Source organism: Eulemur rufifrons, chromosome 24, assembly GCF_041146395.1.
Source record: "Eulemur rufifrons isolate Redbay chromosome 24, OSU_ERuf_1, whole genome shotgun sequence".
Taxonomy (NCBI): Eukaryota; Metazoa; Chordata; class Mammalia; order Primates; family Lemuridae; genus Eulemur; species Eulemur rufifrons.
In genome coordinates this window covers 4,257,253-4,270,008 of record NC_091006.1, presented here as the reverse complement: position 1 = coordinate 4,270,008, position 12,756 = coordinate 4,257,253, and the positions used below count along the sequence as shown (strand labels likewise).

The window sequence follows — 12,756 nt, the reverse complement described above, 5'->3', positions numbered from 1 at the left end:
AGTTTATATGGCTAGGCAAAAGACCCAGAATAGACAACAAAATATTAAAGGAGAAAAACAAGTTCGGAGAACTGACATTAACTGACTTCAAGGCATACTATAACAGTGTGGTGTTGGCAGAAGACTTCAGAAACAGACCCACACAGGCCAGGCGCAGTGGCTCACGCCTGTAATCCTAGCACTCTGGGAGGCCGAGGCGGGCAGATCGTTTGAGCTCAGGAGTTCAAGACCAGCCTGAGCAAGAGCAAGACCCCGTCTCTACTAAAAAAAAAAAAATAGAAAGAAATTAGCTGGACAACTAAAAAAATATATATAAAAAATTAGCCGGGCATGGTGGTGCATGCCTGTAGTCCCAGCTACTTGGGAGGTTGAGGCCGTAGGATTGCTGGAGCCCAGGAGTTTGAGGTTGCTATGAGCTAGGCTGATGCCAGGGCACTCTAGCCCGGGCAACAGAGTGAGACTCTGTCTCAAAAAAAGAAAGAAAGAAAGAAAGAGACCCAGACAAATGTAGTCAACTTATCTTTGGCAAATGAGCAAAGGCAATTCAATGGAGAAAGGATTATCTTTTCAACAAATGGTGCTGGGAAAACCAGACATCCACATGTTAAAAAAAAAAAAAAAAAGAGAGAGAGAGAGAGAGAGAATCTAGATGCAGACCTTGTACTCTTCACAAAAATTTACTCAGAGTGCATCACAGACCTAAATGTAAAATGTAAAACTATAAAACTCCCAGAAGATAACTTAGGAGAAAATCTAGGTGACCTCGGGTTTGGCTAGGACTTTTTAAATAAAACACCAAAGGCAAGATCCAAGAAAAAAAATCGATAAGTTGAACTTAATTAAAATAAAAAACTTCTGCTCTACAAAAGACACTGTCAATAGAATAAGAATAAGCCTCAGATTGGGAGAAACTATCTGCCAATGACATATCTGATAAATAGCTATTATCCAAAATATACAAAGAACTCTTAAAACCCAACAATAAGAAAATGAACAGCCCAATTAAAAAATGGGCAAAGGATTCAACAGATACCTCACCAAAGATCATATAAAGATGACAAAAATACGTATGAAAAAATGTTGAACACCATACATCGTTAGGAAATTATAAGTTAACACAACAATGAGATCTACTACACACCTATTAGAATAGCTAAAATCCAAAACACCGACATAATCAAACGTTGGTGAGGAGCAACGGGATCTCTGATTTGTTGTTGGTGGGAATGCAAAAATGGTACAGCTCCTTTGGAAGTAAATCTGGCAATTTCTTATGAAACTACACATGCGCTTACAATACAATATGGCAATCACACTCCCAAATAAATTGAAAACTTACATCCACATAAAAACCTGCACATAGATGCTTATAGCAGCTTTATTCATAATTGTCAAAACTTGGAAGCAACAAAGATGTTCTTCGATGGGTGAACGGGTGAAAAAACTGTGGTACATCCATACAATGGGACATTGTCCAGCCCTAAAAAGAAATGAGCTATCAAACCATGCAATGACATGTAGGAATCTTAAATGCATATTGCTAAGTCAAAGAAGCAAATCTGCAAAGGCTATACACCATATGATTCCATACAACAATCTGAAAAAGGCGAAACCATGAACATGATAAAAGGATCAGTGGTTGCCAGGGATTGGGGGAAGGGTGGGATGAATACATAGAACATAAGGGATTTTTAGGGCAGAGAAATTATTTTGTATGATACTACGATGGCGGTCATTACACACTTGTCAGAACCCATAGAAAGTACAACACGCTATGGACTTTGGTTGATGATAATGTGTCAGTATTAGATCATGGACTGTAACAAATGTACTGCACCAATGCGGACAATGAAGATTGTGCTCAGTTTTGCTGTGAACCTAAAACTGCTCTGAAAAATAATGTCTATTAATTTTTAAAAACCAAATCCTTCTTGAAGGGGGTCTTAGGCTATTAAAAATTTCTGACTGCTAATCTGAATGTTGATCCCATACGAATTTAATGTAATAATTGATGCATTTGGGTTAAAAGGTACCCTCTTATTTTGCCTCACTTGTTCTTTACCTGATACTTTAAAGAAAACTTCTTATTCATTTACAATCCAATTCTTTTTCAGTTTGGAAAATATATTCTCTGATTTTATTTACTATTGTTTAAGCTAAAAAATCACAGATACTTATTTTAACACATTACAGCACAGAACTATAAATACTTTTACCCTTCACTTAGGCAATGTAAGACACTTGCAACATTAATCGCTTTGTCCCATTTCAATTTCTATGTTTTTGATGCTCTTCATGGTAATTCCATCACTCTGACTCTATAAAGAAATATTATTCATGTTTTATACAGACAATAAGCAGTTGCATCAGTCCACAGATTCATGCCTCTCTTGGATTCTCACTTCTGTCATGATCTTTCACTTGGAATCCCTTTTTATCATCCTTAAATATGACCTTATGCAGGTTAATTTTCCATTAAAATTTTCATTTTTGGCCTGGAATTATGTTATTTCATATATTTTTTTTTTGAAATGCACTTTTGCTATACAGACAAATCTAGGTTGGCAGTAATTTCTTCAGTGGTTTGAATAGGTCCTTTCACTGTGTCCATGAAGCACAACTGTATATTGGGAGTGAGTGGTGACAAATGACATATTTTGTTTATAGGCTCTTGGTGTTAGGTCAGGTTAGGAGCATAAATACTAAGATTGAGGCAATGACTAGATGGGGTTTGGGGTTGTCATATAAAAGAGGGGTTGAGAATGTTGACTGTGTAGATGGAACGCAAAATAGGTATCTGGTTATCAAGTTGATGGAATGTTCTAGAAACTGGCTATATGCTCACCAATCTCTTTTTCTGTTGCCTGTGATTTTGGGGTCATATCTAAAAAATCATTGTTCAGACCCATTTCTGTACACCCAGTTCCCCCTACACTTATTTAGAACATGTAAATTAATCTGCAGCAATGAAAAATGGGCAAAAGTAATTGTGACATTGTCTTCTCTATGTTTTTTTCATTTTGCGTCTCTTCCTAGTATGGCCTCCTTGGACCTCAGTGGTTCCAGTATCCATAACTCCCCAGGATTTACTGCTCCCCTGTGGACTACAGGTTCAGGTGGTGGGCTACTTAAGTCTTTTTTTTTTTTTTTTTTTTGAGACAGAGTCTCACTCTGTTGCCCAGGCTAGAGTGAGTGCCGTGGCGTCAGCCTAGCTCACAGCAACCTCAAACTCCTGAGCTCAAGCAATCCTCCTGTCTCAGCCTCCCGAGTAGCTGGGACTACAGGCATGCGCCACCATGCCTGGCTAATTTTTTCTATATATATTTTTAGCTGTCCATATAATTTTTTTCTATTTTTAGTAGAGGTGGGGTCTCGCTCTTGCTCAGGCTGGTCTCGAACACCTGAGCTCAAACGATCCGCCCACCTCGGCCTCCCAGAGTGCTAGGATTACAGGCGTGAGCCACCGCGCCCAGCCGCTACTTAAGTCTTGATGAGGACAGTGCCTCATAACCTCCAGCTGATGGACATCAAACTAGGACATCTCATGATCACATATTTGTACCTGGATCTAGCTGCTCTGAACACCACAGGGGAGTCAGGAGAGGGGGGAGTTTCTGATTCCCGTGAATTAGAGATGAGTAATGATCTGTCATCTCATGTCACAACTTGAAACTATGTCAAATTCACTGTCTACTTATGCCTGAAGACATTTAGCACTGACGCTCTCAAGTGTTCAATCATATGGTCTGTAAGAATTCGTTTCTTGGGCAATAGGTCTTCCCATAGTTTATGAAATCCTCTTGCATGTTGTGTTCTTAAAGGATAAGATAAAATAAGATATCTACATGCAGAAGAATAAAAATGCATCACACCATATACAAAACCAACTCAAAATGGATTACACACTTAAATGTAAAACCTGAAATTGTAAAACTACTAGAAGAAAACAAAGGGGAAAAGCTCCATGGCATTGGTCTGAGCAATGATTTTTTAGATATGCCCCCAAAGCTCAGGTGGCAAAAGCAAATATAAATAAACGGGGTTTCACCAAACTAAAAAGCTTTTGCACAGCAAAGGAAATAATCAACAGAGTGAAGAGACAACCTACAGAAAGGCAGAAAATATTTGCAAACCACACATCTGATAAGGGGTTAATATCCAAAAAAAAAAAATCTATAAGGAACTCAAACAAATCAGTTTAAAGGAAACAAATAACCTGATTAAAAAATGGGCAAAGGACCTGAAGAGACATTTCTTTAAGGAAGACATACAAATGGCTAACAGATATATGAAAAAATGCTCAACATCATTAGTCATTGAGCAAATGCAAATTAAAACCACAATGAGATATCACCTTATACCTGTTAGAATGGCTACTATCAAAAAGACAAGAGATAACAAGTGTTGGCAAGGACGTGGAGAAAAGGGAACCCGTGCACGCTGTTGATGGGAATATTCACTAGCATGGCCATTATGGAAAGCAGTATGGGGATTCCTCAATAAGCTAAAAAGAGAATTACCATATGACCCAGCAATCCCACTACTGGATATATATCCAAAGGAACGGAAATCAGTTAGTCAAAGAGACATATGCACTCCCATGTTTATTGCAGCATTCTTCAAAATAGCCAAGGTACAGAAACAAATGAAGTGCCCACTAATAGCTAAATGGATTAACAAAAATGTGGTAATATATACACAATGGAATACTATTCAGCCATAAAAGAAGGAAATCCTGTCATTCATGACAACGAGGTTGAACCTGGAAGACATTACGTGAAGTGAAATAAACCAGGCCCAGAAAGACAAATACTGCATGATTTCCCTCATATATGGAATCTTAAAAAAGTGATCTCATTGAAGTAGAGACCACTTGGTGGTTATGAGAGGCTGGGGCCGTGGCAGGAGTTGGGGGGCGGGTTGGGAGAAGTTGGTCAAAGGATACAAAATTTCAGTTAGATAGGAAGAATGAGTTCAAGAGATCTATTGTACAATCTGGTGACTATAGTCACTAACAATATATTGTATCCTTGAAAAATGCTAAGAGAGTAGATTTTAAGTCTTACCACACACAAAAAAATAACTATGTGAAGCGATGTATATATATATGTCAATTAGCTTGATTTAGTCATTCCACAATGTATTAATATCTATTTCAAAACCTCACATTGCACACAACAAATATATAAATTTTGTCGATTTAAAAAAATTTTTTAAATTAAAAATGCTGTTTATAAAAAATAAATAAAATAAAATAAAGGAGCCAAATGTTATGACAGTGTGCTTTCATGTAAGAATTATGATCATTACCTGTGGGGCTGCTTGCTGAGGTGGAGCGTCATTGTATCTTATATTTTGACAAATATCCCCAGTGACTGCACAGAGGTGTCTCTTTCTTGCTCCACAGCAGCGTTTGCGAGAGTGCTGTGATGAGGATGATGGTGACAATAGCTTTTTACACAGCGAGCAGGAACTATGTCCTGGACCCTGTTACCTTCTAAAAATAAGTTGTGTTATTTTTCCCATTTTATTTATTGGATTTTAATGAGATCTCCTGTTCTCAAATTAGGACGTGCATTGGAGTCCCCCAGGGGGCTTGTTAAAACGCAGAAGGCTGGGCACCCCAAGAATTTCTGGGTCCTTAGGGTTAGGTCATTGCCCCAGAACATGCACCCAATTCCCAGGTGATGCTGATGTTACTAGTCCGAGAAGCGCTGAATTCGAACACTTCACGTCAGTACACAGAGACTCTTCCAATTAGGTGTTACCTTCATTTTTCAGAGTGAACCTGGGTGCCTGAGTGTCGCCGGTGCCCACGCGGGCAGCAAGGGTAAGGCCCGGTCTCTCCCGCAGGGCCCCGCGGGCGGGCGGGAAGCCGGGCCCGGCGCCTTTAAGGGAAGCTCGCGCTCGCCCCCAGCCGCCAGCCCCGGGCGGGACACCGACAGGCGACCCGGCTGTGCCAGTGCGTCAGCGGCTGGCGCCCGGCCAATGACGGCCCGCGAGGGCGCGACTCTTCTGGCCGGAGAGGTGGGGACCGGAACTTCCTGCCAGCGGCCGGGCGAGTCATTTCCCGGTGGGGAGCTGTGTGGCCACTAGCCGGGGGGGACCCTTTTCGGGGCCGCGCAGGGACAGACAGGGAGGCTAGGACCCCCACTCCGCTCCTCTGTGCCAGCCGTGACCCCCTGGAACGGGGGGTGTCCGGGGGGCCGCGCGCTCTCAGCGGCCCCGGAGGCTGCGCCCTGGGCCTCGTGCGCATTTTACGCGGGGACGGCTGAGGCTGGGGGTGCCATGCTCAGGCCGGGTCACCCCTCGCCCGGGGCACGGCCAGGTGGGTGGTAGGCTGAGCCCGCGAGACCCACCTCGGACCCCCTACGGCCCGCTCGGTCCACAGGCTCCGATGGCTGCGGCGGCGCCGAGGGACAGCGCGCAGGTGAGTGGCGGGGCTGCAGGTCCTCGGCGTTGGCCCCCAGCCCCTTGTTCCTGGCCCTGAGATGAAAAGATGGCATTGTTCCAGGACCTTTCGCCCTTCCCGTCTCCCTGCTTGTGTGTCAAGGCACCTTGGAAGTGAGTCACTCCCAGCCTAGGGTCCCGAATCCGGGGCAGGAATTACACAGAGCGGTTTCTGAAATCTAATGGCATGAGGGGAGGAAGGGTTTCCCAGGGACAGGAGCCACCAGGTACAAGTGCTCGGTGGGGAGATGGAGTTGGGAGTGTTCAGGGTAGCCCAAGTCGCTGTTCTTGGGTCTGCTGGGACAGGTAGGCGGAAGACAGCCCTCGAATGGCAGGCTGGGGAGCTGGGCCTCTGTCCTGAAGGTGCTGGGAGCCATGGAAGGTTTAGAGCAGAGGAGGGAGATGCTCTGACTCAGGTTTTAACAGCCTCCGGTGGATGCAGAGTAGAGAACCAAACGCGGGGTGAGGGTGCAGAGCCCCCTGGAACAGTCCAGGTGAGCTGTGCTGGTGGCTGGACCAGAGTGGGGAGTAGAGGCAAAGTGGGGAGTAGAGGCAAAGGAAGTGATTGGATTCTGAGTGTGTCTTATTTAAGTTTGGCTGACCAAATTTTCTAATGTGGAGGGTGACAAAGGGGAGGGACAAAGCTATGGTTTTTGGCTTTAGCAGCTGGAAGGATGGATGAGCCGTCAACTGAGAAAGAGAAGTTGGTTGTAGAAGGACTTTTACGTGGAAATAGTCGAAGTTAGGTTTTGGCCATGTTGTGTCTGTGAAGTTTCAGGGACCCCCGGGTGGAGTTGAAGAGTGGGCAGCTGGACGCACAGCTATGGTGTTCTGGGCAGTTGTTAAGGTTAGGAGAGACTGAACATACCAATGGACAACAGCCAGACCACATGTAAAAATAGAAGTCTGACCTACAGCCTGCCTAGGAAACCAACCCCTTTATCTACAATAAACAACCCAGGAAACCAGCCTGCCCTATGTGAGACTTGGAAGAAGCCAGATTGCTATCTGCAGTGACAATCCAGGAAGTTAAAACAGTGACTTCTGTAATGATTGGTCCCAAATGGCCAGGGCTTGATTAATAGCTGAGAGCTTCCCTAATTTTTGCTCCTTCTTCCAACTTAGGACCAACTGGAGAAAGTCAACTATGAGCCCTAACCAATCACATAGGATGCCCAGTTCTAGTTGGCCTGCCGAAAAACAGCTTCCCTGGGCCAACAGCCTCCAGCCAGGGCACACTGAAGCCTTCCCTGTCTTCCACTACAGAGCTTTCCCATTCCCCTGCTTCCCAAAATGCAAGTGATGGTGGCCGACTCCCTTGCTATAGCAAGTTCTGAATAAGTAGCCTTGGCTTTTCCCATTTAGTTGGTCTTGGTTTATTTCCACAATTAGAAACATCCCAAAGGTGGCATCTGGTGTGTGGACAAGAGCTGTGTGCCACATTTAGGAGGGTGAACCTTCAGGACATGGCAACAGTGATGTTAGAGAAAAGAGGAAGGTGGGGTGGAGAACCAGGTGCAGGGTTTCTTGCTTGGGGACCATGGTTGGCTTGTTTGGCATCATAAAGAGCAATGGGGAAGAGCAGTGGTTGTCATGATCGGGCTGTGTGTGGGCAACAGTGGGTCTGGCAGAGGGTACCTCCCAGGGGGCGTCTACATGAGATGGATGCTGAGGATTAGCAGTGATGGAGGTAATATTACAGTGTGGCCCGGCTATGTTCTCACCGGACTTTCGTGGTGACCTTTGATGGAGCCTGGAGGTTTGCAGTCAGGCAGGGAATTAGCTCCAGGGCAAATGGGGTCAGTTGGAAGAGTTGCTGGCCCCGGGTGGGTGGGTGTCGGTGGGTGGGTGTCGGATGACCAGAGGGGTTGGCTTTTGAATGAATGTGAGCGATGGAAGGATCAGAATGTGCAACACAGAAGAGGGCGGAGTGTGTCTGACACCTGTGTGTGCTCTGGGTGGCTTAGATTGAAGCCAGGAGTGGGGCTGGGTAGGGGGCCTCCAAATCAGGGGTGGGTGTTGCCCCTGGCAATGGGAGCTGTGAAAGGTCTGGAGCAGGGTGGGGTCCTGGTTGTATTTGCCAAGCACTGTCTGGATGCCATCCATATGCAGAGTGACACGTGGGAGTCCACAGACATGGCCGTGGACTGGGTGGGGAGAGGGCAGCAGGGCGATGGGGATGCAGTGGAGAGGTCCAGAATGGTGAGGTCGGTGCACGCCAACGAGCGAAGTACACATGGGAGTGAGAGTGAGCTGCTGACCCGGGGCTCAGGACGGGGGATCAAGGGAGAAGATGGAGCCCATGTTTGTTTATATCTTAGAAGCGTGCTATTGGTGACACTGGGGGAAGGGGGTGATGGGAGGCTGTCCATCTGCCCACGGCCAGTTGCTGCTGTGGGCCAACGCAGTGGCCCGTGAGCCATGAAAAAAGAGCAAGCACAGCTGGAACCAGGGGCTGGATCTCCTCAGAGTTGGGGAGCTGGGGAGCTGGGGAGGAGGGAGCAGGGTGTGGATAGTGAGTCCTGAGGAGGGAGGTTGATCATGGAATTAACTGTCCCCATCATGGCAGGGCTGTGTGACCTTTGAGGACGTGACCATTTACTTCACCCAGGAGGAGTGGGGTCTCCTTGATGAGGCTCAGAGACTCCTGTACTGCGACGTGATGCTGGAGAACTTTGCCCTGATAGCCTCGCTGGGTAAGGCCGTCACACCCACCCCGATGTCCTGAGCTCATCCCTGCCTGTCCCCTCGGCCCAAAGGGCAGCTCTTTCCTTTCTGCTGACAGACCATGGGCACTACTTCCTTCCCCTCTTTCCTGGAATATGTGTTGTGGGTCCCAGGGCTGAGCTCTGTGCAATGCCCCGCCTCTCCCTGAGCAGCCCCCACACCGGCTGCCAAAGCCTTGCAGGGAAGGTCCAGGTACAAGGAGTCTTGCAGTCAGCCCTGCGGAGCCCGTCTGACTTAGCTAGTCCCCACCTGGGGGATTGTCCAGGTCTCTGACAGTTCTGTGGTTCAGCTCTGCTCCTTTCGTTTTGCTACCATGTCCTAAGCCTGAACATGCCAGGAATTCCAGGTACTGTGTGGTTGCTACTTGCTGTGACTCCTGGGATGTTCCTGCCTGACCTGCCTTTTAAGTTCTTTTTGTGATGTTGAGTTTTCTTCCTGGGTTCTGTTATGAGGTAGTTCACCTGGGCAGATGCTGGCTGCTGACCTGCCTGTCTTTCCCTTAGGACTTACATCTTTTAGGTCCCACGTACTTGCCCACCTGGAGATGGGGAAAGAGCCCTGGGTGCCTGACAGTGTGGATATGACTTCGGCCATGGCAAGAGGGGCTTATGGTGGGCCTGGCTCCGGTAAGTGGGAGTGGAAAGGAAGCATGTGATGTCACCACTGTGTTCAAATCACACCAGCATCTTTTCTCATGTTCGTTATTGTTTGGTGCCAAAACCAATGGCCATACCTTGTCTCTACTTTTCCCTCTGCATTCTTGACACATTGCCCACTTGTTGTTGCTACCTTGACTTTGGCCCTCTGGCTGTGCCCCATTTTTATGGCCTCTATGTTTCACTCTTTCCAGAGCTTCTTCTGTGGCACTCTCCATTGGCTTACACTTAATATTGTGAGGTGTGCACATTTTCCTGAAGTCCTTGAACACCACTACTCAGTTGCAGTCAGATTTTCCTGGGCCTAGACACGCTCACTGCGTAGCCCCTACAGGTTACCAGCAGTCAAGGCTCTGCCGAAAGGCCTTTATAGAGAAGTGAGTTGGAGACCCTGCTTCTCCACCCAATACTGTACCCCATCCTTGTGTCCTTGGTCCTGGTAAGGCCTCCCCTATGTTGCAACCTGGCCAGACACAGTACTGTAGAGCAGACCTGACCTGAGGCTTCTCATCTTGACAACAATCCTGTGGACTCATTCCTGGGTCAGACAGGCATAGGTGATGGGGCTGTTTCCTTCCATCAAAGTTTGTATGAACTTCACCAGCATGTCTCTGCTTTCAGATTTTTGTGGTGGAACAGAAGGTAAGGAGTTACCTTCCCAGCATAATGTTTCCAGGGAAGGAGTGTCACAAGACAGGAATCTGGAGGCAACCCTATCCCCCCAGAAGACCTATCCCTGTGGCATGTGTGGTCTACGCTTGAAAGACATTTTGCACCTGGCTGAACATCAGGCAACACATCCCAGGCAGAAGCCATATATGTGTGAGGCTTATAGGAATGGATCTGAGTTCAATGCAAACCTTCCCCAGCAGCCTGTGCAGTACAATGTAGGAAAACCTACCAGAAGGGAGGAGGGCAGGGCCTTACCTGGGAAGACCTGCCGAGACCACACATCAGAGAAGCCTGTTGCATGCAGGGATGGCAGAAAGGACTTTATGGCCACATCAGGCTTTGTCCAGCATCAGGTCACTCCCAGTGTGGAGGAGCAACACAAGAGCACTGAGGGTGTGGTGGATTTTCACACTGTGCAAAAGCAAAACAAGTGCAGTGAATTTGGGGACGCTTTCAGAGACAAATCCACACTTGTTCAGCACCAGAGAATCCTTACCAGAGAGAGGCCTTATGAGTGCAGCAAATGTGGGATATTCTTTAGCTATGCTGCTGGCCTCACTCAACACCAGAGAGTTCACAATAGAGGAAAACCTTATGAGTGCTCTGAATGTGGGAAATTCTTCACCCAACGCTCCAGTCTCATGAAACATCGGAGAGTTCACACTGGTGAAAGCCCTCATGTGTGCAGTGACTGTGGAAAATTCTTTAGCCGAAGCTCCAACCTCATTCAACATAAGAGAGTTCATACTGGTGAAAAGCCCTATGAGTGCAGTGAATGTGGGAAATTCTTTAGCCAACGTTCTAATCTCATTCATCATAAGAGGGTTCACACTGGTAGGAGCGCCCACGAATGCAGTGAATGTGGGAAATCCTTCAACTGCAATTCTAGCCTAATTAAACACTGGAGAGTTCATACAGGAGAAAGACCTTATAAGTGCAATGAATGTGGGAAATTCTTTAGCCACATTGCCAGTCTCATTCAACACCAGATAGTTCACACTGGTGAACGGCCTTACGGGTGTAGTGAATGTGGGAAAGCCTTCAGCCGAAGCTCCGATCTCATGAAACATCAGCGAGTTCACACCGGTGAACGGCCTTATGAGTGTAATGAATGTGGGAAATTGTTTAGCCAAAGCTCCAGCCTCAATAGTCATCGGAGGCTTCACACTGGTGAACGGCCTTACCAGTGCAGCGAGTGTGGGAAGTTCTTTAATCAAAGCTCCAGCCTCAATAACCATCGGAGACTTCATACTGGTGAACGGCCTTACGAGTGCAGTGAATGTGGAAAAACCTTCAGACAGAGGTCCAATCTGAGGCAGCACCAGAAAGTTCACAAACCGGATAGGCCTTATGAATGCAGCGAATGTGGGAAAGCCTTCAGCCAAAGGCCTACCCTCATTCGGCATCAGAAAATTCACACTAGAGAAAGGAGTGTAGAGAATGTGCTCCCTCCGTATTCAACACAAAGACACACACCAGAGATGAACTCTGAGAGCAGACTTTATGAGGGAGCTGTCAGCCAGAAGTTGAACCTTGTTCATCCAAGTATCCACACTGGGGAGATTCCCCATGAATGCTAGATATGTTGAAAGCTTTCTGGAGCTAAGTTACCTTTTCTGACCATGGATTTTATCAGAGTTTTGTCACTGCAAGAATTGTGACAGAAACCATCTCAGCTCTGCACACTGGTGGGTCTCCAGGGTGTGTTGGCCACTTCACTACGCTCAGGGAAGGGGGACCTCCTTTCTCTCTCCAATCCCTGAAAGGAATTGTGAATGGTATGAGGCCATGGGAAGATGTCATTCTCTCCCCCTGTGGCTGGTTTAGCTGTGGAGATGATCTATCTTTGGCCGTGAAGACCTGAGCAGAGTTCTTGCTGGCAGCTTGCAGAGAAGATTTCCCTTTTTCTGAGTCATTGTTGGTCTCACGTTATGCTCATCATGGATTTATCCAGCCTTCATGATACCTGACCCAACACCTATCTACTCCGCATTGCTCTGGTTCATGGGAAAATAAGGGCCTTATGATAAAGCCACCGTTAATCTTCCATGTTCTGATCACCGTTGTGGGGTAGGTTGAGAACAGTATTAAGGTCTATCAAACTACAGGGGTCTTTAATTATTTTGCCCCAGAGGGGACAGTAGGATGGCAGGGAACAACTCTCAGTCCAGACTTAGTCTTATTTTTGCATTGCTACCCAAGGCCTCCAAGATTATAGGTCTTTGTGGGCCTAATATTGTAGTCTGAATGG

At 46.6% G+C, this 12,756-nt stretch overlaps 1 protein-coding gene across 1 annotated transcript; it reads left to right on the top strand.

Annotated features, from left to right (window-relative positions):
* The first annotated feature begins 6,216 nt into the window (after positions 1 to 6,216).
* Positions 6,217 to 12,223, top strand: ZNF792 (zinc finger protein 792). Its single transcript, XM_069457709.1, has 4 exons — positions 6,217 to 6,430; positions 9,020 to 9,146; positions 9,681 to 9,803; positions 10,455 to 12,223. Exons 1-4 carry the CDS (start codon positions 6,398 to 6,400, stop codon positions 12,083 to 12,085), a joined length of 1,914 nt encoding a protein of 637 aa, XP_069313810.1. The 5' UTR covers positions 6,217 to 6,397; the 3' UTR covers positions 12,086 to 12,223.
* Positions 12,224 to 12,756: the final 533 nt, after the last annotated feature.